Here is a 25,670-nt window from a genome sequence, read left to right on the forward strand (position 1 = left end):
ACATAAAAAATTCTGACGGGACTGGACAGTTTAGATGCAGAAAGAATGCTCCCAATGTTGGGGAAGTCAAAGCTACTGGTCACAGTCTAAGGATAATGCGTAAGACATTTAGGACCGAGATAAGGAGAAATCTTTTCACTCAGAGAGTTGTGAACCTGTGGAATTCACTACCACAGAGAGTTGTTGATGCCAATTCGTTAAATATATTCAAAATATGGCCCTTACAGATGGATCAATGGGTATGGAGAGAAAGCAGGAACGGGGTACTGAGGTGAATGAACAGTCATGATCTGATTGAATGGTGGTGCAGTCTCGAAAGGCCGAATGGCCTACTCCTGCACCTATGTTCCATGTTTCTATGTTTCTATATTTCGTGGGACTGCCTATGATGCTGATGGTGATTCACCCGGACTGCAGACCCCTCATAGGCCGGCCGTTGTAGACAGTGTGTGAGTGAGAGTGTTATTATTCACGCGAATCACTGGTCACGCCGGGGAGAGCAGCTCGCCCACAATATCAGGACACAGGGAGTCTGATGCAGGAACGTTTCTGCGTCTTCTCATCGTTTAATTAATTTCAGAATCAGTGTGAAGGGATATTTCCCTACATTCTTCAACTGCTGTCTGAACTTAGTCTGGGTCACGGCATAAATTGCCATGTTTGTGCAGCAACTCAGCACCTGCAGCATTAATCCAATGTCCATTACATAAAAAGGTATATATACAGAATCATAGCCCAAAAAGTACATCTGGGTCCATATAGAATGCACCATAAACACCACCCACAACAGGATGAAATTGCCAGAGATAACAAACAGTAAAATGATGGAATTCCTGCGGCTGGCCATCTCAGGGTCACTGGGACACTCCCCACTGCTGGCACCCAGGAGTTGCCTGCGGGCTCTGCTGGCCAATATAATATGTCTGGCGGTGACAGCATTGAGCAGCAGAATCAGAGCAAATGGGACACATGGGGTGAGAATATAATGAAGGAATGTGATTGCTGTCCAGACCGGTGAATACAGAACATCATTTGTTGCATAGCAAAACCAGGGCATGTTTGAAAGCGTATAGAAACCTGTCAACATAAAATACCAGAAAATGTTCTTCAACCCGCTCAGCAAAGTCACGGTTCCCAGAACCACAGCCGCCGTTCTCTCGGTGCAATATTTAGTTTTCAGCTTCTGGCAACAAATGGCCACAAAGCGATCAAAGGTGAAACTGACGGTGAACCAGACAGAACAATCTGTGGCTGCGTGAAGTAAGACGGCGTGAATATTACACACGTGGAAGGACCGCACGAAATGTAACTCTTTCTGATAAAGAATCGGAATGTGTCTCAGTATCAGGTCGAGGATAATGACCAGGAGATCCGTCACGGCCATGGCCACCAGATAGCGAGTGACACATCTGGAGAGACCGCACTTTCCACGAGGCAAGATCACAATCGTCAGGATGTTAACTGTCAGGCAGGGAAATAAACAGGTAAATTAAACATTAATTTGGGAGCAAGGAATAGACTCCAAACTAAAATAATTAACAATCATTGATAAGTTAATCACCAACTAAATTCATTCATCAGCATTAAATGAGACGACGCATCCCTCAGTCAATGAGCCGCCAAATGCTTATGTAACATCATCATCATAGGCAGCCGCTCGAAAGCGAGAAAGACTTGCTTCCACGCGAAAAGTGAGTTAACAGGTGACTGAACTGTCCAACATGGTAATTACAGTCTCTGTCACAGGCGGGACAGAGAGTGGTTGAAGAAAAGGGTGGGTGGGGAGTCTGGTTTGCTGCACGCTCATTCCGCAGCCCTCGCTTGGTTTCTACATGTTCTCGGCGACGACTCGAGGTGATCAGCGCCCTTCCACATGCACTTTCTCCACTTCGGATTGTCTTTGGCTAGGAACTACCATGTGTCGGTGGGGATGTTGAATTTTAACATGAAGGCTTTGAGCGTGTCCTTGAAACGAGCATTTAAAGTATTTGAACACAAATGGAAGAGATTAATTGCTGCAGCTTTTCACCTGTTGGTTTCCACTTGTGCAGAGAATATTAGACGAGAAAATATGAAAGTTTGTTCATATTCTAAGTACCTAAATTAAAATCAGCCGGGGTTGATTATCCTGAAATACAACTATTTTTGATTGAAACTATATATGAATTGCTCCCTCATTATAGAAACATAGAAACTATAGAAAATTGTTGCAGGAGTAGGCCATTCGGCCCTTCGAGCCTGCACCGCCATTCAATGAGTTCATGGCTGAACATGTAACTTCAATACACCATTCCTCCTATCTCGCCTTACCCCTTGATCCCCCTGGTAGTAAGTACTGTATCTAACTCCTTTTTGAATATATTTAGTGAATTGTCCTCAACATCTCTCTGTGGTAGAGAATTCCACAGGTTCACCACTCTCTGGGTGAAGAGGTTTCTCCTCATCTCAGTCCTAAATGGCTTACCCCTTATCCTTAGACTGTGACCCCTGGTTCTGGACTTCCCCAACATTGGGAACATTCTTCCTGCATCTAAACTGTCTAAACCCGTCAGAATTTTAAACGTTTCTATGAGATCCCCTCTCTTTCTTCTGACTCCATTGAATACAAGCCCTGTTGATCCAGTCTTTCTTGATATGTCAGTCCCGCCATCCCGGGAATCAGTCTGGTAATACTTCGCTGCACTCCCTCAATAGCAAGAACGTCCTTCCTCAAGTTAGTGGACAAAACTGTACACAATACTCCAGGTGTGGCCTCACCAAGGCCCTGTACAACTGTAGCAATACCTCCCTGCCACTGTACTCAAATCTCCTTGCTATGAAGGCCAACATGCCATTTGCTTTCTTCACCGCCTGCTGTACCTGCATGCAAACCTTCAATGACTGATGTACCATGACACCCAGGTCTCGTTGCACCTCCCCTTTTCGTAATCTGTCACCATTCATATAATAGTCTGTCTCTCTGTTTTTACCACCAAAGTGGATAACCTCACATTTGTCCACATTATACTTCATCTGCCATGCATTTGCCCGCTCACCGAACCTGTCCAAGTCACTCTGCAGCCTCATAGCATCCTCCTCGCAGCTCACACTGCCACCCAACTTTGTGTCATCTGCAAATTTGGAGTTACTACATTTAATCCTCTCGTCGAAATCATTAATATATAGTGTAAACAGCTGGGACGACAGCATATATCCACTAGTCACTGCCTGCCATTCTGAAAAGTAGCCATTTACTCCTAATCTTTGCTTCCTGTCTGACAACCAGTTCTCAATCCACGTCAGCACACTACCCCCAATCCCATGTGCTTTAACTTTGCACATTAATCTCTTGTGTAGGAACTTGTCGAAAGCCTTCTGAAAGTCCACGTATACCACATCAACTGGTTCTCCCTTGTCCACTCGACTGGAAACATCCTCAAAAAATTCCAAAAGATTTGTCAAGCATCATTTCCCTTTCACAAATCCATGCTGACTTGGACCTATCATGTCACCTAATTCCAAATGCGCTGCGATGACATATATGTGCAATAAAACCGATAACTCTAATCAAATTACACTTTTACCATTGAAGAATCAAATTAAATGTGTTTGCCGGTGTAGTTGATGCACTTCAGTCCCTCCAGCACCCACCTCTCGTGGAAGGCCGCGAACATTCCGGTGGACACCGCGTGCTCCATCTCCTGGCTTGAACGTTTCCGCGGAAGAGAGGGAGGCAGCCGGGTTGAACGATCCTCTCGACCGCCAGCTGCCTGGACCAGCTGATGGTCCGGTTGGCCATGTCCCGGAGCAGTCCGACGATGAGGATTCTGACCTCCCGCTCCCCCTCCGCACGAGGGGCCCAAAGATCAGAAGTGCACAGCCGGAGGCAACAGATTTTTCCACTCTGTTTCTCGCTGACAGATGCACTGAACTGAGACAGATCGGCATGGGACCAAATTGCAAATTCAAATTAAAGATTGGAAATAAATGAAAGAAATCTGGCTGAACGAACATTTTGTTTGTGAATGTTAATGATGCTTGAAATCCTGTTCCACCCATCAGAAGCAGTGCCATTAATGCAGAACTTGAGATGGTGACAAAGGAGACACTGACTGGAACAAAATGATCAGAGGATATTTACCCAGCTATAACATAGCGTGGACAGAACAGAGCGAACAGAGTTTCGCTTCCTCTATTCAACTCCAAGTGAGAACAAAAGAGGAGAAATTGGCTGATAAAAGGAAGGAATAAAATAATAAAAAAATGGACGGCCTCTTATATGATTTCTTAATTATTGCATCACAGAAAATAACGGTAAAACTTTCACAATAAATAAATATTCATGAACTTCAGGATCTCTGAGATGATTCCAGTGATGCGATGAAGGGACTTCCCAGAAAGGGCTCCCATCTCGCTTCAGGAGTTCACACCAACATCTCCCTAGAGTACACTGCTCCCTCCCTCAGTCTAGATATTTAATGACCAGGTTCGCCTACATTACACTACACCCACCTCTGTCGAGAAATTTCATTCGCAGGTTCGCCTAACTTCCAGTGCTCTCACGTCGGTCCAGGGATTTCATTCCGAGAGGCAAATATTTTCTCTGCTCATGCCTCTGTGATTGGACCTGAGTCTTTGGAAAGAACATCTGATCTTGGCCGCAACTCCACTTCCGTGCCCACTCCACATAACCCTGAACTCCCTCCTCGTTTAAAAATCAGTTTATCTCCATTTAATAAGATTCATAGAAGCTGCCTCCACAGCTCTCTGTCGAAGAGAATTCGAAAGATTCACGCCCCCCTGAGAGAATAAATTGCTTCTCATTTGTGATTTAAATGGGCGATCCCTTATTCTGAACCTATGTCCCCTGGTTCTAGATTTTCCCCACTAGAGGAAGCATCATCTCTGCGTCTACCCCATCAAGCCACTATAGAATCTTACACATTTAAATAAGATCACCTCGTAGTTTTCTAAACTCCAATGTACACACACCCATCCTGCTCAACCTTTATTCTTATGACAACATTTTCATCCCAGTAATCAACGTCGTGAACCTTCTCTGAACTGCCTGCAATGAAAGTAAATCCTTCCTTATCTAAAGTGACCAAAACTGTACACAATACTCCAGCTGTAGTCTTATCGACAACCTGCATTGTTGTAGCAGGACGTCTATATTCTGTCCCACTTGAAATAAAGCCAGACATTCTGCTGCCTTTTCTAATTGCTAGCTGTACCTACATGCTAACCTTCTGTGCTTTATGTACAACAACCATTGACCAATCTGGACCACAGCAATTTGGAATCCCTCCCCATTTAATAATAATTTGCTTATTTATTTTTCATAACAAAGAAGATAACGTCACCTTTTCCACATTATACCCCATCTGCCATTGTTGTGGCCCACCCACTTAGACTATCTATATGCCTTTGCATATTTTTGCGTCCTCCGCACAACATGCTTTCACACTTATCATTGTATTATCAGTGCTTCGATGCTGGTACACCTGGACAGTTCCATTGGGCGGGCCACATCTTCCGGATGCCTGACACAAGACTCTCAAGCAAGCGCACTACTCGGAACTCCTACACAATAAGCGAGCCCCAGGTGGGCAGAGAAAACTTTTGAATGAAACGATCAAAGCCTCCTTGATGAAATGCAACATTCCAACCAACAGCTGAAAGTCCCTGGCCCATAACTGCCTGAAGTGGAGGAAGAGCATCCAGGAGAGCGTTGAGCACCTCGAGTCTCGTCGCCGAGAGCATGCAGAGACCAAGCGCAGGAGTAAGAAGGAGCGTGTGGCAAACGAGCCCCATCCACCCTTTCCTTCAACCACTCTCTGTCCCACGTGTGACAGAGATTGTATTTCCATATTGGACTGTTCAGTTACATAAGAACTCATTTTAGAGGAAGCAAGCCTTCCTCTATTTAAAGTGACTGTCTACGATGATGATGTTGTATCATCAGCAAATATTTAACATTTAATTTAGATTTTCAAAATTATGATGGGTTTTAAGAGAGCGAGTAAGTCACAAAGGTTTCCAGTTGCACAATGGTGCAGAACCAGAGGAGACAGGTTTAAGGTAATTGACAAAAGAACCACAGGAGAGATGGGAAGAGTGTTCTTTATGCAGTGAGCTGTTGCGATCAGGAATGCAATTTGTGAGAACACGGTGGAAGTAGATTCAATCGTTACTTTCGAAAGGGAATTGCTTTATTCGTGGAAGGAGATATATTTACATTTTTCTGGCTAAAGAGTTGTACATCTGAGATAGTTCTATCCAAGTGGCGGCATGGACACGATGGACCGAGTTGACTTTCTTTGCTGTATTAATCTAACATTCTATGAGCAAGAGACAAAGAGAGTGAAATGTAGAGAGACAGAATGAAACTGACAGAGAGACAGAGAGGAAGTGAGAAACTTACAAAGTGCCAGAATGAATGAGTAAAAGAGAATAGAGAGAGTATGGCTGGAGGACGAATAGAGGGAAGTAAATTAACATTTATTGGGCAATTGGATAAATACTTGAAGGGGAAAAAATTGCTGGACTATGGGAATAGAGCAGGGGAATGGGACTAATTGGAGGGGGTGAAACCATGGTGGGAGCTGAACACATGGATGAGAATAATAAAAATGAGACATTATTTAATCGGGATCCAATTTTGGTGGAAGAGCAGATTGTTAATGGGTGAACAGGACTTAGTGGAGTTAGGATATGATCAGTAAATTATTTAACTGAGCTCTAATTTATAATGGACTGTAACTGCGAGGTGGACAAGGAAAGCATTGCAATGGTCAATTACTGTTCAACAAAGTCACTGGGCTATTGAGGCGAAGGAATGAGTTGGGCAGTATTATGGAGATGATAGTGGGCAGGACCAGTGATTCAAAGGAGAAGAGGTCAGAACTGAACTCAGGGTAAAACAGAATGCCGAATTTGCGAGCAATCTCGATCAGCCTCAGACATTGGCCACAGAGGGGACTAAGTCACTAGATATACAATGTGATGAAAACTTCCAAAGATTTAAGTGACATACTCAGTAATACAGTGAAATATAGATTAGAGTTATAATTGCTGGATATTGAGACTTACGAGGAACACCAACAACACCAAAGAGTGTGGAATAAATTAAAAGAACACTCGTACAATTAACAACGTATGCACAGTTAATAGCTGGATGCAGAGATGTCCCAGGAACAACAACTGAAGCAAAGATGAGAAAGCAATTTACAAGTCCAGTAATACAGCGAAACATGGTTTGCAGAGTTAATAGTTGGATACAGAGACTACCAGGAAAAACAAATGCAGCAAGGAGGTGGGAGTAAAATATGAGATAAGTAATACATTGAACCATGGTTACTGGAATAACGAGATAGACTTACCAGCAAAACCAACAACAGCAAGGACGGGATAGTAAATGTATTGAATAATACGAAATGCATAACGCATTCGCAATACGAATGGTAGTTCCTCATAATGTGCAACAAGATAGTTAAAATACAAGATGAAACTCTTGCCATTTGTTGTAACATTCCAATCCATTTTTTTCAGATTCTGATCCATTGTTTTAAAATTCGAATCTACTGTTCTCAGATTCCGACTCGCTCTCTATGGAGCAGTGCGATGATCGCTGTTAGTGCCAGAGGTGATGCTATCACTGTGACTATGGGGCAACACATTGAAAGGAGTGCCTTATTAATATGAGCGAGAATCACTCTAGTGACACAATTCTGTAAATAGAGACTTATATTAATTACAGTCACTGAACAACCAGCTTCTGTAAACCCGTGGAGACTGATATTAATTACAGTCCCTGAACAAACATTTTGAATTAACCCCTTCAATCCAACACTTTATGTACCACAATAAGGTAGATCTCCTGGAGTAGTTTTGATCACCTGGATAAGTCGGGGCGGAATGTTGCCAGATACTTTTCCCGAAATTGTCCTGGATTTTAAATAGTTTTTTGCCTCTGCCGGGAGATCACATGGCTCCGGTTGGTTTGGAGTGTAGAATATTTCAGTTTAAGGTGTGTCACAGTTGTGTGGGGCAGTCTGCTTGTGCTTGGTGATCTTTACTTTTCCTCCATTGTTAATGGTTCAAAAGATTACATGTAAGCTTCAGGGCTGCTGACGGATGGGACATCAGTCATTGAAGGTTGGCATGCAGGTACAGCAGGCGGTTAAGAAAGCAAATGGCATGTTGGCCTTCATAGCGAGGGGATTTGAGTACAGGGGCAGGGAGGTGTTGCTGCAGTTATACAGGGCCTTGGTGAGGCCACACCTGGAGTACTGTGTACAGTTTTGGTCTCCTAACCTGAGGAAGGACATTCTTGCTATTGAGGGCGTGCAACGAAGGTTCACCAGACTGATTGCCTGGATGGCGGGACTGACCTATCAAGAAAGACTGGATCAACTGGGCTTGTATTCACTGGAGTTCAGAAGAATGAGAGGGGACCTCAGAGAAATGTTTAAAATTCTGACGGGGTTAGACAGGTTAGATGCAGGAAGAATGTTCCCAATGTTGGGGAAGTCCAGAACCAGGGGACACAGTCTAAGGATAAGGGTTAAGCCATTTAGGACCGAGATGAGGAGGAAATTCTTCACCCAGAGGGTGGTGAACCTGTGGAATGTTGTACCACAGAAAGTTGTTGAGGCCAATTCACTAAATATATTCAAAAAGGAGTTAGATGAATCCTTACTACGAGGAGAATCAAGGGGTATGGTGAGAAAGCAGGAATGGGGTACTGAAGTTGCATGTTCAGCCATGAACTCATTGAATGGTTGTGCAGGCTAGAAGGGCCGAATGGCCTACTCCTGCACGTATCTTCTATGTTTCTATGTGAGTCTTTGTCGGCCGTTGCGGACACGATGGGCCGGAAATGGCCTCCTGTGCTGTAAATTTCTATGTTTCTATGTTTCCCTATTACTAGTCCGAATGGGATGTATGAGTGTTGCTGAGTGAAGGAATTATGGAAATAGCTCAGGCCAGAATCATTAATCCTCCTTGGATATGTCAGTGGTGACAGAGGACTGGAGGTTCGCAAATGGTGCACCCTGTTCAAAAAAGGAAAGCGGGATAACACCTGTAGCTACAGGCCAGTCAGACTAACGTCTGTGGTGGGGAAACTTCTAGAGGCCATAATCCGGTATGAAATTATCTGTCAGTTGGAAAAAACTGGATTAATAAATGACAACCGGCACAAATTGTGTTAATGTTGAAGTGTTTCTGAAAAACCTGATTCAGTTTTTTGATGTAATAACCTAACGGTTTGATGAGCGGAGTGCAGCTGATGTTGTGAATAACGACTTTCCAAAGGCGTTTGATAAAATGTCACTTCATCGACTTGATAGGGAAACTGAACCTCATGGAATTAAAGGGACAGTAGCTGTGTGGATACAACATTGGCACCGGAACAAATAACAGAGAGTAGTGGTGAAAAGTTGGCGTTCAGACAGAAGGGAAGTATACAGTGTTGAAACCTAGAGTTCTATATTAGTAGCAGTGATCTTTCTGATAGAGATTAATAGCCAGGACCTAAGTCTAAAGGCATAATTTCAAATTTGCAGATGTCACGAAACTCAGAAATGCAGTAAGCAGTGGGGAGCATAGCAGACTTCAGGAGCACAGCGATAGTCTGGTTAAATGGGAGACACATGGCAGGTAAAATTAAACATGTGTGAAGTGATACATTTTGGGAAGGAACATGACAAGAGGCAATATAAGTTAAAAAATAAATGTTTTAAATGGTGTGTTGGTGCAGAGACACCTGGGAGTCGATGTGCACAAATCTTTGAAGGTGCCAGGTCTGTTAATAAAACTGTTAAAAACGCAGGAAGAATCTTTGACTTTATGAATCATCGCGTATGGTAGCAAAGTGATTGTGCTACTGTACTAATGATCCAGAGACCTGGAGTAAAGATCCAATGGCATGAGTTCAGATCCAACCAGCTTTGCAATTTAAGGTGAATTAAATAATCTCGAATTAAAATATTGTGTCAGCAATGGTGACCGTGTGGATCTCGATTGTCATTACACATCTAGTTCAAAAACGTGTTTTCGGGATGTAAATCACCCGCCCTTACGTAGACTGGCATAAATATCACCCCAGTCCCACAGCAATATGGTTAACTCTAAATAGCCCTCTCGATGTATCGATGCATTCACCAGCAGCATTAAGGTGGAATTTGGGATGGACAATAAATGCTGCCCACACCACCGATTCACACATAATGAAGGTACAATAAAAATCTGTTAAACATCGGTTTATCTCTGCATGACGATTCGGCAGCACACATTAGGAAAGCCTTGGAGAAGGTGTGGAAGAGATTTAATCACCATCATAGGCAGTACCTCGAAATCGGGGATTGTTTGCTTCAACTCTAAAAGTGAGTTCTTAGGTGATTGAACATATGTGGGAATTACGGTCTCTGTAGCAGGTCGGGTAGATAATGGTAGAGGGAAAGGATGGGTGGGACTGGTTTGCCGCACACTCCTTCCGCTCTCTGCGCTGGTTTGCTGCATGCTCTTGGCGACGAGACTCGAGGTGCTCAGCGACTTCCTGGATGCTCTTCCTCCATTAGTGCAGTCTTTGGCCAGGGACTCCCAGCTGTGAGTGGGAATGTTGCTCTTTTTCAAGGAGGCTTTGAGGGTGTTCTTGCAACGTTTGCTGTGCCCACGTGGCGCCTGTTTGTCTTGTAGGAGTTCCAAGTAGAGCGCTTGCTTTGCGAGTCTCGTTTCAGGCATGCGGACAATGTGGCCCGCCCAGCGGAGCTGATCAATTGTGCTCAGTGCTTCGCTATGGTGGTGCTGGCCTGATCAAGGGCGCTAACGTCTGACATCCCAAGGGATCTGCAGGATCTTGAGGAGTCATAGGTATGTATCCAGTAATTTGTGGTAACTACTTCATACTATCCACGTTTGTGATCCGTAAAGTAGGCTGGCTATGTCTACATTCCCGTAGACCATGTGCTTGGTGCCAGATTTTATGGCGTGATCTTCCAACACTCTCTTCCTCAGGTGACCGAAGGCTGCGCTGGTGCACTGGTACCCGCAGAGAGACTTATAAGGAGACATAAGCAACTGTGATTTTTCCCGTTCGCTCAGAGAATATTAACGTGAGATTTAATAGAGGTTTTCAAGACTATGAGGGCTTTGGATAAAGTAACTGAAGAGAAACTCTGCCAGTGGTAAAAGAGTTGTTAACCAGAGGGAAGAGTTTTACGAAAATTAGCAGAGGGTAGATGAGGAGAATTTGTCTTACACTGCGAGTTTGCATGACCTGGATTGTTCTCGCTGAAAATGGGATGGAAGCAGATTTAACAATAACTTTTAAAATTTTCAGATGATATAAAGATTAGTGGGAAATCGGTTTGTGGAGAGGACACAGAGAGGCTACAAAGAGATTTCGATAAGTTCAGCGAATGGGCTAAGGTTTGGCAGATGGAATACAATGTCGGAAAATGTGGGGTCATCCACCTTGGAAAAAAAAACAGTAAAAGGGAATATTATTTGAATGGGAAGAAATTATAACATGCTGCGGTGCAGAGGGACCTGGGGGTCCTTGTGCATGATTCTCAAAAAGTTAGTTTGCAGGTGCAGCAGGTAATCAGGAAGGCGAATGGGATGTTGGCCTTCATTGCGAGAGGGATGGAATACAAAAGCAGGGAGGTCCTGCTGCAACTGTACAGGGTATTGGCGAGGCCGCACCAGGAGTACTGCGTACAGTTCTGGTCACCTTACTTAAGGTAGGATATACTAGCTTTGGAAGGGGTGCAGAGACGATTCACTCGGCTGATCCCGGAGATGAGGGGGTTACCTTATGATGATAGATTGAGTAGACGATGTCTTTACTCGTTGGAGTTCGGAAGGATGAGGGGTGATCTTATGGAAAAATGTAAAATAATGAAAAGGATAGACAAGATAGAGGCAGAGATATTGTTTCCACTGGTCGGGGTGACTAGAACTAGGGGGCACAGCCTCAAAATACGGGGGGTGCAATTTAAACGGAGTTGAGAAGGAATTTCTTCTCCCAGAGGTTTGTGAATCTGTGGAATTCTCTGCCCAAGGAAGCAGTTGAGGCTAGCTCATTGAATGAAATCAAATCACAGATAGATAGATTTTTAACCATTCAAGGAATTAAGGGTTATGGGGAGAGGACGGGTAAGTGGAGCTCAGTCCACAGTCAGATCAGCCATGATCTTGTTGATTGGTGGAGCAGGCTCGAGGGGCTAGATGGCGTACTCCTGTTCCTAATTCTTATGTTCTTATGTTCAACTGTAATTGGAATCAATACTGGAATTCCGGCATTTGAAGGGATCTGGGAACATAATAGGCCTGTGGGGCTGATTGAATAGCTCGATCACAGAGCCTGGAGCAGCATGATGAATCGAATGGTCTCTTCTGTGCTCTATGATTCCTTGGTCCTGTGTTAACAGAAGCCATTAACTCTTTGTCTCGTGTGTGGAATCGAGGCTGTGCTCTTTTTGAGCCTATTTCTAATCGTTACTTGTGCTCTGATAAATGCAATAGCGGAAAAGCAAGCACAGTTTAAAATAGAGTTTAAAAAAACTGAAATTATGAAATAATTATGAGACCAAAAATAGGGCCATGATGATAAATTCGCCACCAACAAATCCAATGAGGATTTCAGGAGAAGCCTCTGTGCCCAGAGAGGTGAGAATGGGGAACCCACCACCAGAGGCAGTGGTTGAGGCGATTAGTACAGAACCATTTGATGGGAAGCGAGATAAACAAATCAGGCAGAAAACATTAGAAGCTTCTGCTAATAGGATAAGATGCAGAGTTGTGGGGATTGTGTGGGGGTTGGCTGGTGGTGTGTGTGCTGCATAAACGCCAGCATGGAGCAGTCGGTCCGAATGTCTGCTTTGTGTGCTGTACGTGATATATCATTTGCTTAGCGGAGCATGAGCCCCGCTCTGATCACATCCCGCACCGGGATTCAATCCACGCATTATAAATCATTGCTCTGATTCCTATTACATTATTTGTATCTATTTCCTCTAAGTATATCAGGGATAAATGTAACTAAATCACAGATGAAGGTTGCAGCAGAAGAGAAGCTCGGGCAGGAGGGCAGACAGTCAAAGTTATGAAGGTGCAAATCACGATGGAGACAGAACATGATGCCACCGATGCTTCAATCGCAACACTCAGCGCTGACGAGTGAAAGAAGTGCCTGAGGAACCCGAAACCCAGCCAGAGACAGAAACTACCAGGGTGAACAGAATGAGTTTTGTAATAATACGACTGACCAACAAAAGTGCTGCACCTGTGTTAAATGCTCAGCAATTTGAGGCGTGGAGAATGACAACCAGTTCAGGTTAAATTGTTCCACCGGCAGGTACATGACGGGGTTAGATACACAGTAAATTTCTCTCCACACCGTCCCATCAAACACACCCAGGGCAGGTACAGGGGGTTAGATACAGAGTAAAGCTCCCTCCACACTGTCCCATCAAACACTCCCAGGGCAGGTACAGGGGGTTAGATACAGAGTAAAGCTCCCTCTACACTGTCCCATCAAACACTCCCAGGGCAGGTACAGGGGGTTAGATACAGAGTAAAGCTCCCTCTACACTGTTCGATCAAACACTCCCAGGGCAGGTACAGGGGGTTACATACAGAGTAAATTTCTCTCTACACTGTCCCATCAAACACTCCCAGGGCAGGTACAGGGGGTTAGATACAGAGTAAATTTCTCTCTACACTGTCCCATCAAACACTCCCAGGGCAGGTACAGGGGGATAGATACAGAGTAAAGCTCCCTCTACACTGTCCCATCAAACACTCCCAGGGCAGGTACAGGGGGTTAGATACAGAGTAAAGCTCCCTCTACACTGTCCCATCAAACACTCCCAGGGCAGGTACAGGGGGTTAGATACAGAGTAAAGCTCCCTCTACACTGTCCCATCAAACACTCCCAGGGCAGGTACAGCACAGGTTAGATAAAGATTAAAGCTCCCTCTATAATGCCCATCAAATACTTCCAGCATAGGTGCAGCACCGGTTGCATTTGGAGTAAACTTCCCTCAACACTGTCCCGATCAAACACTCCCAGGTCAGGTACAGCGGGTTAGATACAGAGTAAACTTCCCTCTACACTGTCCCGATCAAACACTCCCAGGTCAGGTACAGCGGGTTAGATACAAAGGTAATCTCCTGCACAATATCCAATCAAACATTCCTAGGAAAGGTGTACAGACTGATACAAAATATTAGTTCAGTGTTTTTGCAATCTCCATATTCCCCATTACTAATTCACCGGCTTGTCCTCTTAGGCACCAACATTTACTTTAGCCATTCTTTTCCTTTTCATATACATATTGAAAACTCTTGCTATCTGAGTTTTATATTTCGTGCTAGTTTACTTTCACAGTCTAACTTCCCTTTCTTCATCATTTTCAGTCGTTCTTTGCTGGCTTTTCAAAGATTCCCAGGCTTCTGTCCTCCCACTAGTTTTGGCCACTTTGTATGCCCCTGTTTTTAACAGGATACCATCCTTTATTTCTTTTGTTAGCCACGGATCGCTATCCTTTCTCTTAAACCTTTTCATCCTCACTGGAATATATTTTTCTTGGAGTTGTGAAATATCTCCTTAAATATAGACCACTGTTCATCAATCGTCCTAGAATTTAACTATATTCCCAGTCCACTTAGCCCAATTTTGTCCTCATATCTTCATAGTCTATTTTATTTAATCTTAGTACGCTGGCTTGAGATCCAACTTTCTCACCCTCTATCTGAATTAGAATTTCAATCATGTGATGATCACTCATTCCAAGGGGATCCTTTACTAGGAGATTGTTTGTTGATCCAGATCTAAGATAACCTGCCCCCTGGTTGGTTCCGTTCTATACTGCTCAAGGAACCCTTCCCATATACACTCTGTGAACTCCTCCTCAAGGCAACCTGATCAATTTCATTTGTCCAAAGAATATGGAGGTTAAAATCACCCATGATTATTGTTGTTCCCATTTTACAAGCCCCCACTATTTCCTGCTTTATGTTCCGACCAACAGAGTTGCTACTGTTGTGGGGCCTATAGACTATGCCCACCTGTGACTTTTTCCCCTTATTGTTCCTTATCTCCAGCCAAACTCTTTCAACATCCTGATCGTTTGAGCCAGTATCGTTTCTTACTATTGCAGTGATTCCATCCTTTATCAATAGAGCTACCCCACCTCCGTTTCCTTTCTGTCTGTCCTTCAGGATTGTCAAGTACCCGTGAATATTTAATTCCCAGTCCTGGTCGCCTTGCAACCACTTCTCTGTAATGGCTATCAGATCATACCCATTTTCATCTATTTTTGCAGTCAACTCATCTATTTTATTACAAATGCTTTACAAATGTTGTATTCCGCCCAGCAACAAACCCAGGACGCGAAGGTTGGAAAATACCCAGACTTACAGCGATGCCGGGAGATCCACAGGCGACAATTCCAGCAAGAATATCGGGAACATCCTCATATCTCCCACAATTGTGTCCTGGTCACACCGGGTCTGAGCAACGCTCCCAACAATAAGGTCCTGATCATCCCGGGTCTGACCGGGCCTCCTCACAATCAGGTCCTGATCATCCCGGGTCTGAGCAACCCTCCGCACAATATAAATGCGTATAAGGTGGCCAAGGTTAGTGGGAAACTAGAGAATTGGGAAAATTTTAAGCAAAAGCAAAGAATGACTAAAAAAGTAATAAAGAAACGGAAGATATATTATGAAGGGAAACTTGCGCAAAACATAAAAACAGATAGTAAAAGCTTTTACAGATATGTAAAACTGAAAAGAGTGACTAAAGTAAATGTTGGTCCCTTAGAAGATGAAAAGCGGGATTTAATAATGGGAAATGTGGAAATGCCTGAGATCTTAAACAATTATTTTGCTTCCGTCTTCACAGTGGAAGACACAAAAACCATGCCAAAAATTGCTGGTCATAGGAATTTGGGAAGGGAGGACCTTGAGATGATCACTATCACGAGGGAGGTAGTGCTGGGCAGACTAATGGGACTCAAGGTAGACAAGTCCCCTAGTCCTGATGAAATGCATCCCAGGGTATTAAAAGTGATGGTGGAAGATATAGCAGATGCATTTGTTATAATCCACCAAAATTCTCTGGACTCTGGGGAGGTACCAGCAGATTGGAGAGCAGCTAATGTAACGCCTCTGTTTAAAAAAGGGGGCAGGCAAAAGGCAGGTAACTATAGGCCGGTTAGTTTAACATCTGTAGTGGGGAAAATGCTTGAAACTATCATTAAGGAAGAAATAGCGGGACATCTGGATAGGAATAGTGCAATCAAGCAGACGCAGCATGGATTCATGAAGGGGAAATCATGTTTAACTAACTTACTGGAATTCTTTGAGGATATAACGAGCATGGTGGATAGAGGTGTACCGATGGATGTGGTGTATTTGGATTTCCAAAAGGCATTCGATAAGGTGCCACACAAAAGGTTACTGCAGAAGATAAAGGTACGTGGAGTCAGAGGAAATGTATTAGCATGGATAGAGAATTGGCTGGTGAACAGAAAGCAGAGAGTCGGGATAAATGGGTCCTTTTCCGGTTGGAAAACAGTGGTTAGTGGTGTGCCACAGGGATCAGTACTGGGACCACAACTGTTTACAATATACGTAGATGACCTAGAAGAGGGGGCAGAGTGTAGTGCAACAAAATTTTCAAATGACACTAAGCTTAGTGGGAAAGCGGGTTGTGTAGAGGACTCAGAGAGGCTTCAAGGAGATTTGGATAGGTTAAGCGAATGGGCTAAGGTTTCGCAGATGGAATACAATGTCGGAAAGTATGAGGTCATCCACCTTGGGAAAAAAAACAGTAAAAGGGAATATTATTTGAATGGGGAGAAATTACAACATGCTGCGGTGCAGAGGGACCTGGGGATCCTTGTGCATGAAACTCTTTTTGGAGTTTACCTGCAAAACAAAAACATTAATCGGTGCCACCTGCCCTGGATGACACACCAGACATTTACAAGGCCCTCTTTTTTTTTTCCTTTTTTTTTTTTTTATTTTGTGCACTACAATAAAATTTTCCTTTTTCCAGTGCCCCCTATCAAAGGGGAGGGGGACACTAAAAGCACCGGCAATTAAAACAAATTAAACTTTAAAACGGAAAATCAAATTAAAATTTGGTTGCCGGGCGTGATGATGCACTCCAGTCCCTCAGGCGCCCACCTCTCGCGGAAGGCCGCGAGCGTACCGGTGGACACCGCGTGCTCCATCTCCAAGGACACCCTGGACTGGATGTAAGAGCGGAAGAGAGGCAGGCAGTCAGGTTGAACGACCCCCTCGACCGCCCGCTGCCTGGACCGGCTGATGGCTCCCTTGGCCGTGCCCAGGAGCAGTCCTACGAGGAGGCCCTCGGACCTACCCGCCCCCCTCCGCACAGGGTGCCCAAAGATCAGGAGAGTGGGACTGAAGTGCAGCCAGAATTTCAGGAGCAGCCCCTTCAAATAATGGAACAGGGGCTGCAACCTTGTGCATTCAATAAAAACATGGAACACGGTCTCCTCCAGACCGCAGAAATTGCAGGCGGCCTGGGAGTCCGTGAACCGGCTTAAAAATTTGTTGCACGGCACTGCTCCGTGCACCACCCTCCAGGCCAAGTCCCCGATGAATAGTGGGAGGACCCCTGCGTAGAGTGCCCTCCATCGGGGACCCCCGCCTCCTTCGGACGGCAAGATGGTACGCCATGGCGTGTCCGGACGGCCGGCGAGGATGGCAAAGTTGAGAGTGTGCAGGAGCAGCCCGTACAAGAAACCCCTTCGCGCGGAACTGAAAGGCACGGAGGGGATTTCCCCGAGGCAGCTCAAGTTGTGAGGCGCCGGCCCCCGTCCCAAAAGGTTAGTTTGCAGGTGCAGCAGGTAATCAGGAAGGCAAATGGAATGTTGGCCTTCATTGCGAAAGGGATAGAGTACAAAAGCAGGGAGGTCCTGCTGCAACTGTATAAGGTATTGGTAAGGCCGCACCTGGAGCACTGCGTGCAGTTTTGGTCACCTTACTTAAGGAAGGATATACTAGCTTTGGAAGGGGTACAGAGACGATTCACTCGGCTGATTCGAGAAAAGAGGGGGTTACCTTATGATGATAGATTGAGTAGACTGAGTCTTTACTCCTTGGAGTTCAGAAGGATGAGGGGGGATCTTATAGACATATTTAAAATCAGGAAATGGATAGACAAGATAGAGACAGAGAGGTTGTTTCCATTGTTGGTGGAGACTAGAACTCGGGGGCACAGCCTCAAAATACGGAGGAGCTAATTTAAAACCGAGTTGAGAAGGAATTTCTTCTCCAAGAGGATTGTGAATCTGTGGAATTCTCTGCCCATGGAAGCAGTTGAGGCTGGCTCATTGAATGTTTCCAAGTCAAAGAGAGATAGATTTTTAACCAATAAGGGAATTAAGGGTTACGGGGCGAGGGCAGATAATTGGAGCTGAGTCCACGACTAGATCAGCCATGATCTTATTGAATGGCGGAGCAGGCTCGAGGGGCTCGATGGCCTAATCCTGTTCCTAATTCTTATGTTCTTATGTTCTTATGTTCTTAAGTGTTTTATTAATAATTAAATTGATGGTAAATTGAATTGTGCCAAGAGATTAAGTTGATGGAGATTGGGTTGTGTTTATATGCAGTCCCTCTTATGATGGTGTTGGTTTCGGCAGGGTTATTATTTTTTGTGTGGGGGTCGGTTTGTGTTTGTCGTTTAAAATTGGTTTTTATGTGGGTTGTTAGTTCCTTACTATTTATCCAATTGGTGTCTGTAAGTTAGGGAACGTATTAATTGTAAGTAAGTCAATAGTATGTTTTGGATTTATTAATAATATTATTCCCGGTGTTCTAAGTTATGGATGTTAATTGGGGAGTTATTGTTATTGTTTAAGCCGTTGAAGGATCCTGTGGAATCTGCCTGTTGGAGACGGAGGCTGTTGCTGCTGTTTGGCTGAATGTTGATTGGTCACAGCGTGGAGCCGTGTGTTCCTGAGTCTGTGTCTTCCCATTTTATTCATTTAAACATTTGTGGATTAAGTTTCAGTTACATGGGGGCGGGAGGGTGGAGGTGGGAATTGATGGGCTTGCTAATTTTTTAGGTTGTGGAGAGTGGGTCCGTTGATTATTTGTCTGGGTTGGAGAGAGCGGTGGCTGAGTGAAAGAGTGTTCGAAAATCAGTTCCTCAAATTTGCCAGCAAGCTCATGGTCTACAGGGCTGCAGTGATACCCGCCCTCCAGTATATCTCAGAGACATGGACCATGTACAGTAGGCACCTCAAATCGCTGGCGAAATACTACCAATGATGACTCCGCAAGATCCTACAAATCCCCTGGGAGTCAGATGCACCGACATCAGTGTCCTCGACCAGGCCAACATCCCCAGCACTGAAGCACCGACCACACTTGATCAGCTCCGCTGGGTAGGCCACATTGTCCGCACGTCAGACACAAGACTCCCAAAGCAAGCGCTCTACTCAGCACTCCTTCCCGGCAAACGAGCCAAAGATGGGCAGAGTAAACGTTACAGGGACACCCTCAAAGCCTCCCTGATAAAATGCAACATCCCCACTGACACCTGGGAGTCCCTGGCCAAAGTCCGCGCTAAGTGGAAGTGCATCCTGGAGGGTGCTGAGCACCTCTAGACTCATCACAGAGAGCATGCAGTAATCATGTGCAGGCAGTGGAAGGAGCATGCAGCAAACCAGACTCCCCACCCCTTCCCTCAACCACTGTCTGTCCCACCGGTGACAGAGACTGTAATTCTCGTATTGGACTGTACAGTCACCTGAGAACTCATTTTTAGAGTGGAAGCAAGTCTTCCTCGATTCCGAGGGACTGTCTATGACGATGATGACCTCCGTTTGTTGGGGCCTTTTGTTTTGCTGGGAACGACGATTTTATTTTTTTGAAAACGAAATGTATTTTTGATTTTGTGCAAATGGACCTTGCTGTGGGATTTCGGATAGGTTGTGTGCGGGAAGGAGGGCTCTGGGATAGCTTGTGTATGGGGGGTCTCGCTTAGGTTTTGTGGGGGGTCTCGGCTAGGTTGTGTGTGTGAGTGGGTCTCGGTTAAATTGTGTGTGTGGGGTGTCTCGGTTAGGTTGTGTGTGTGAGTGGGTCTCGGTTAAATTGTGTGTGTGGGGTGTCTCGGTTAGGTTGTGTGTGTGAGTGGGTCTCGGTTAGGTTGTATGTGTGGGGAGGGTCTCGGTTAGGTTGTGTGTGTGGGGAGGGTCTCGGTTAAATTGTGTGTGTGGGGTGTCTCGGTTAGGTTGTGTGTGTGAGTGGGTCTCGGTTAAATTGTGTGTGTGTGGGGGGTTTCGGTTAGGTTGTGTGTGTGGGGAGGTCTCGGTTAAATTGTGTGTGTGGGGTGTCTCGGTTAGGTTGTGTGTGTGAGTGGGTCTCGGTTAGGTTGTATGTGTGGGGAGGGTCTCGGTTAGGTTGTGTGTGTGGGGAGGGTCTCGGTTAAATTGTGTGTGTGGGGTGTCTCGGTTAGGTTGTGTGTGTGAGTGGGTCTCGGTTAAATTGTGTGTGTGTGGGGGGTTTCGGTTAGGTTGTGTGTGTGGGGAGGTCTCGGTTAAATTGTGTGTGTGTGGGGTGTCTCGGTTTGGTTGTGTGTGTGGGGAGGTCTCGGTTAAATTGTGTGTGTGGGGGGGTTATCGGTTAGGTTGTGTGGGGGTGTATCGGTCAGGTTATGTGTGGGGGGGCTCAGGTTATGTTGTGAAGGTGGGGGGTTATCGGTTAGGTTGTGTGGTGGGGGGAGTCGATTCGGTTGTGTGTGTGGGGGGTAGGGTCTCGGTTAGTTTGTGTGTGTGTGGGGGGTCTCGGTTAGGTTGTGTGTTTGTGGGGGGTCTCGGTTCGGTTGTGTGTGTGGGGGGGGTTTCGGTTCGGTTGTGTGTGTGGGGGGTCTCGGTTAGGTTGTGTGTGTGGGGGGGTCTCGGTTAGGTTGTGTGTGTGGGTGGTGGTCTCGGTTAGGTTGTGTGTGTGGGGGGTCTCGGTTAGATTGTGTGGGGAGGGGGTCTCGGTTATTTTGAGTGTGTGTGGTGGGGGGTCTCGTATAGTTTATGTGTGGGGGTGTGCTCGGTTCGGTTGTGTGTGGGGTCTCTGTTATGTTGTGTGTTTGTGGGTGGTGTCTCGGTTCGGTTGTGTGTGTGTGGGGTTTTGGTTATGTTGTGTGTGGGGGGTGGGCTCTTTAATTTTTGTGGCTTTTATGGATCGAATAGTCGGGTCAATTCGTTGTTGGTTATTTTAGGGCCTAGTGCCGCTTAAAAGCCTCAGGCTGGAATTAAGGTTCGGCCGAGGGTGCAGTGTTGTTCCCGGCGAAGGGATTTGTCTCCGGATTTTGAAGGTGGTTGATTTTAAATTGCTATTACCTTCTTTCGGGAAGATTGATTGATGTACGTTGATGTGCTGATTTGTATTTTGAAGATTTTAAATGTTATTAGTTGTTTTTTGTTATTTTTGTATTTATTTTAACAATATCTGTATTTGGGTGAGGATTGTTTTAATGATTAATTCGGTTGTAGGATTGGGAAGGTGGGATTATTTTAATTGTTAATAGTCTGAGCGGGTTGATCAGAGTCCATGCCACGTTGGAGGACCACGTGGGGGGAGGAGGAGGGAGAATTTAGGAACCACTTTTTCCTTTGATTGTTTTAAAATTTATTTTCTGAAATCATGTGTGTGTCATCATCACAGGCAGTTCTGGGAATCGAGGAAGACTTGCTTCCATTCTAAAAGTGAATTCTCAGGTGACTGAACAGTCGAGGATCCGCAAGATCCTGCACATCCCCTGGGAGGACAGTGGCACCAACGTTAGCGTCCTCGACCAGACCAACATCCCCAGGGTTGAAGCACTAACCACACTCGATCAGCTCCGCTGGGCAGGCCACAGTGTTGGCCTGCCCGACACGAGACTCCCAAAGCAAGCGCTCTACTCTGAACTTCTTCACAGCAAACGAGCCAAAGTTGGGCAGAATAAACGTTGCAAGTACACCCTCAAAGCCTCCGTGATAAAGTGCAATATCTCCACTGACACCTGGGAGTCCCTGGCCAAAGACCGCCCTAAGGGCAGGAAGTGTATCGGGGAGGGCACTGAGCAGCTCGAGTCTCGTCGCCGAGAGCATGCTGAAATCAAACGCAGGCAGCGGAAGGAGCGTGCGGCAAACCCGTTCCACCCATCCTTTCCCTCAACCACTGTCTGTTCCACCTGTGACAAGGACTGTGGTTCTCGTATTGGACTGTTCAGCCACCTAAGGACTCATTTTACGAATGAATGCAAGTTTTTCTCGATTCCGAGGGACTGCCTATGAGGAACAGTCCAATACGAGAATCACAGTCCCTGTCACGGATGGGTCAGACAGTCGGTGATTGTACGGGAGTGTGGGGTTGGTTTGCCGCGTGCTCCTTCCGCTGCCTGCGCTAGATTTCTGCATGCTCTCGGCGACGAGACTCGAGGTGACCCTCGAGGTGTGCGTGTACGTAGTGGTTCGATGGCAATAGTTTTCTGTTGGGCAGCGGGGGACGGGGAGCAGAGAAATATCAGTCCCGCACCAAACGCGTATCCTACTAGTTCTAAATAGCAGTACAATTAGAGCTGGTATGCAGAACATCTTTTGTTAAGAAGGGAAATAAGAACATAAGAATTAGGAACAGGAGTAGGCCATCTAGCCCCTCGAGCCTGCTCCGCCATTCAATAAGATCATGGCTGATCTGGCCGTGGACTCAGCTCCAATTACCCGCCCTCTCCCCATAATCTTTAATTTCCTAATTGGTTAAAAATCTATCTATCTGTGACTTGAATACATTCAATAAACTAGCCTCTACTGCTTCCTTGGGCAGAGAATTCCACAGATTCAGAACCAGTGGGATAAAAAATTCCTTCTCAAATGAGAGAGAGGCTTTTTTTTCAAGAAAAAGACTGACACGGTGGGTTGGAAGTGTGGAGAGAGTGAGGGAGAAATTTCCCAAGGGTTGGGGGAGAAAAGTAAGTTGGGGTTTTTGGTGGGGATGGGGTCAGGTTTACCCTCACTTCATGATCCATCGTCTTGATGGCTAATTATAGTCGAGAGGCCAAACGTTTCGCCCTTACTGGGGCTTCATCACAGACCAGGAAAAGCAAACGGGTCGTGGGGCTCAAGGGTCAGAGGGTATCAGATCGAGAAACTTACAGTGAGAGGTTATGGAGAGTTTAGAGCTCCACCTTCCACCAGGTCAGTCGGAACGAGAAGGTTTGGGAGGTGGGAAATAAACGATTTAAACCTCCTCCCTCGCAGTGATAAGGTATTAATCCTGAGCTTTGTCTGGAGTTATGGTTCTTGTTTTTCTGTTGAGTCTGTGTGATCAGTGGTCCTCCCTGTTTGTTAGGTACAAATGTGGAGTTCCTCCCCCTTTTTGTTCATGTTTGTGTGTAGTGTGTGATGCGTCACCTGATTGAATGCCCGTGGTTCAGGGTTGGGATTTTTTGTGGGGGGTCTAATGTTTTGATTTCTGACAGTTTGCTTCTCTCTTTTAAGTTTTTTCTATCCCATTTTCCCCTTACTTCCTGTAAAAATGTTTTTTTGATTTTAGTAAATCATTTTTAAAACATTTGTAAATTTATTTTTGTTTTGTACTTTTTTTGGTTTTGTTATAGTTTGCGGGTTAGTTCTGTTCTGTTTTTGTTATAACTCTCTTCGTTCAGTCCAGTCTTTTGTTTTATTCCTGATTTGGTTCGCTGTGTCATCTATTGTTCCCGATTGTTGTGGGCCCTTCTGGTTCCTGGTCTTCTCGGGGGAGGGCGGCTTGGCACTCTGTTTTACACACATTTCTGTTTAGCTCCTGTTTCCATGAGGCGGAGGCAAGGGGTGGGGGTAGATTTAGGGGCATTTAGAGAAAGGACTTGGGGTTAGGGTCTGCATTAATATATTTTAGGTTAGTGTTCAGTCTTGGGGATCTAGTGTCTGGGGTTAGGATTGAGTTTGGAAGCTGTGGTGTGGGCCGTGCAGCATTAGGTTAGGTTCGGTTTCAAGGGATTAGGATCCAGAGTAAGGGTTGGGGTTTTGGGTTGTGGTCTGCACTGTTATGTTTTATGTTAGGGTTAGATTTTAGGGGGGTTCGGGTCCTGGGTTAGGGTTTGGTTTTGGGGTAGGAGTCTGTGTTTACACGTTTTGTGTTTAGGTTTCTGAGGGTTAGGATTTAGTTTTAGGGTTAGGATTTGGGGCTGGGGGCTAGATTTTAAACTTCTGCTTAGGGTTCGTTCTTAGGGAGTTGGGGCCGAACTAGGTTTTGGGGCTGGAGTCTGGAAAAATGATTTCTTGGGTCTCGAGTTAATTTTATGGTCCTGGGTTAGGATTTGGTTTTGGGGCTGGGGTCTGTGTTTACAAGTTTTACCTATAGGTTTATGAGGGATAGGGTCTGAAGTTCGGGTCAGTTATTTTCATTATTTTAAATTATTTGAATTAAGAGTATGATTCTTTCTGTTCTGGTTACTTCTTTTTTGTTATCGGATTCTCTGTTCATGTTTGGGATTATTTAGGGTTTATTGTTACAGTCTGGGAACAAGATTTGCTTCAGGTTTGGGCTCAGGCCTGAGAGTTCGGCTATTCTCTCACAGGGCCGCCCCTCACAGCGCCACTCCTCACAGTGCCGCCCATCACAGAGAAATGATCTGGGCTTGGGTATATGGGGCACGTGATTGAAATCTCTAGGGAACGCCAGAAAGGTCCCATGGCCAACTGCGAAGTGGAGGTTAAGTGCTTTCATTGTCAATACACAGGTTAGTAATTGGATTAGATGTGAAATGAAATTTAATGCAGAGAAATGTGCTGCGATAGATTTTGGGAGGAAAGTAAAGGGAGGAAATGTACAATAAATGGTAAAACTTTCAATGGAGCATGGGAACAAAGAGATTTATGGTTGTAAGCTTCTAGCTAATTCCTTGTCTTACTGAATATCGAGAGTGTTAAATAGGTGTGCTTGTATTTACTCTGTACAGCCACCAGAGGGCTCATCCCCATAATCCCTTGGGGTCTCACGTATTTAAGGAGGCTTCACAGGTTTGATAGGCACTCTGGAGACCTGCAATAAAAGACTAAGGTCACACTTTACTTTGAGCTCACAGTATTCAGTCTGACGCTTTCTCCATACACACCAACTGGCCACAAGATACAAACAGCGAACCCAAAGATGCAGAGAACAGTGAGCATCCTGGAGAAATTCTCGGAGGGAGAAGTTTGGGAAACATTTGTGGAGCGACTCGACCAATACTTCGTGGCCAACGAGCTGAATGGGGAAGAGAGCACTGCCAAATGAAGGGCGATCCTCCTCACCGTCTGTGGGGCACCAACGTATGGCCTCATCAAGAATCTGCTTTCTCCAGCGAAACCCACAGAGAAATCGTACGACGATTTGTGCACACTGGTCCGAGAGCATTTGAACGCGAAGGAAAGCGTTCTGATGGCGAGGTACCGGTTCTATAAATACAAAAGGTCTGAAGGCCAGGAAGTGGCGTGTTATTTCGCCGAGCTAAGAAGCCTTGCTGGACATTGCGAATTTGAAGGACATTTGGAGCATATGCTCGGAGACTTATACATAATTGGCATTGGCCACGAGACTATACTTCGCAAACCTTTGACTGTAGAGACCCCAACCTTGAGTAAGGCCACAACGATAACCCAGGCGTACATTGCCATCAG

At 45.3% G+C, this 25,670-nt stretch overlaps 1 protein-coding gene across 1 annotated transcript; it reads right to left on the reverse strand.

The window, feature by feature from the left end:
- Nucleotides 1-571: 571 nt before the first annotated feature.
- LOC139243125 (probable G-protein coupled receptor 139) lies at nt 572-7,542 on the reverse strand (the record flags this gene model as incomplete). Its single annotated transcript, XM_070870703.1, has 2 exons — nt 7,362-7,542; nt 572-1,461 (listed from the first exon to the last, which is right to left on the reverse strand). Coding segments are annotated over exons 1-2 (1,071 nt in total), but the record flags the coding sequence as incomplete, so codon positions are not given.
- Nucleotides 7,543-25,670: the final 18,128 nt, after the last annotated feature.

The sequence above is a fragment of the Pristiophorus japonicus genome, unplaced genomic scaffold, assembly GCF_044704955.1.
Source record: "Pristiophorus japonicus isolate sPriJap1 unplaced genomic scaffold, sPriJap1.hap1 HAP1_SCAFFOLD_162, whole genome shotgun sequence".
Taxonomy (NCBI): domain Eukaryota; kingdom Metazoa; phylum Chordata; class Chondrichthyes; family Pristiophoridae; genus Pristiophorus; species Pristiophorus japonicus.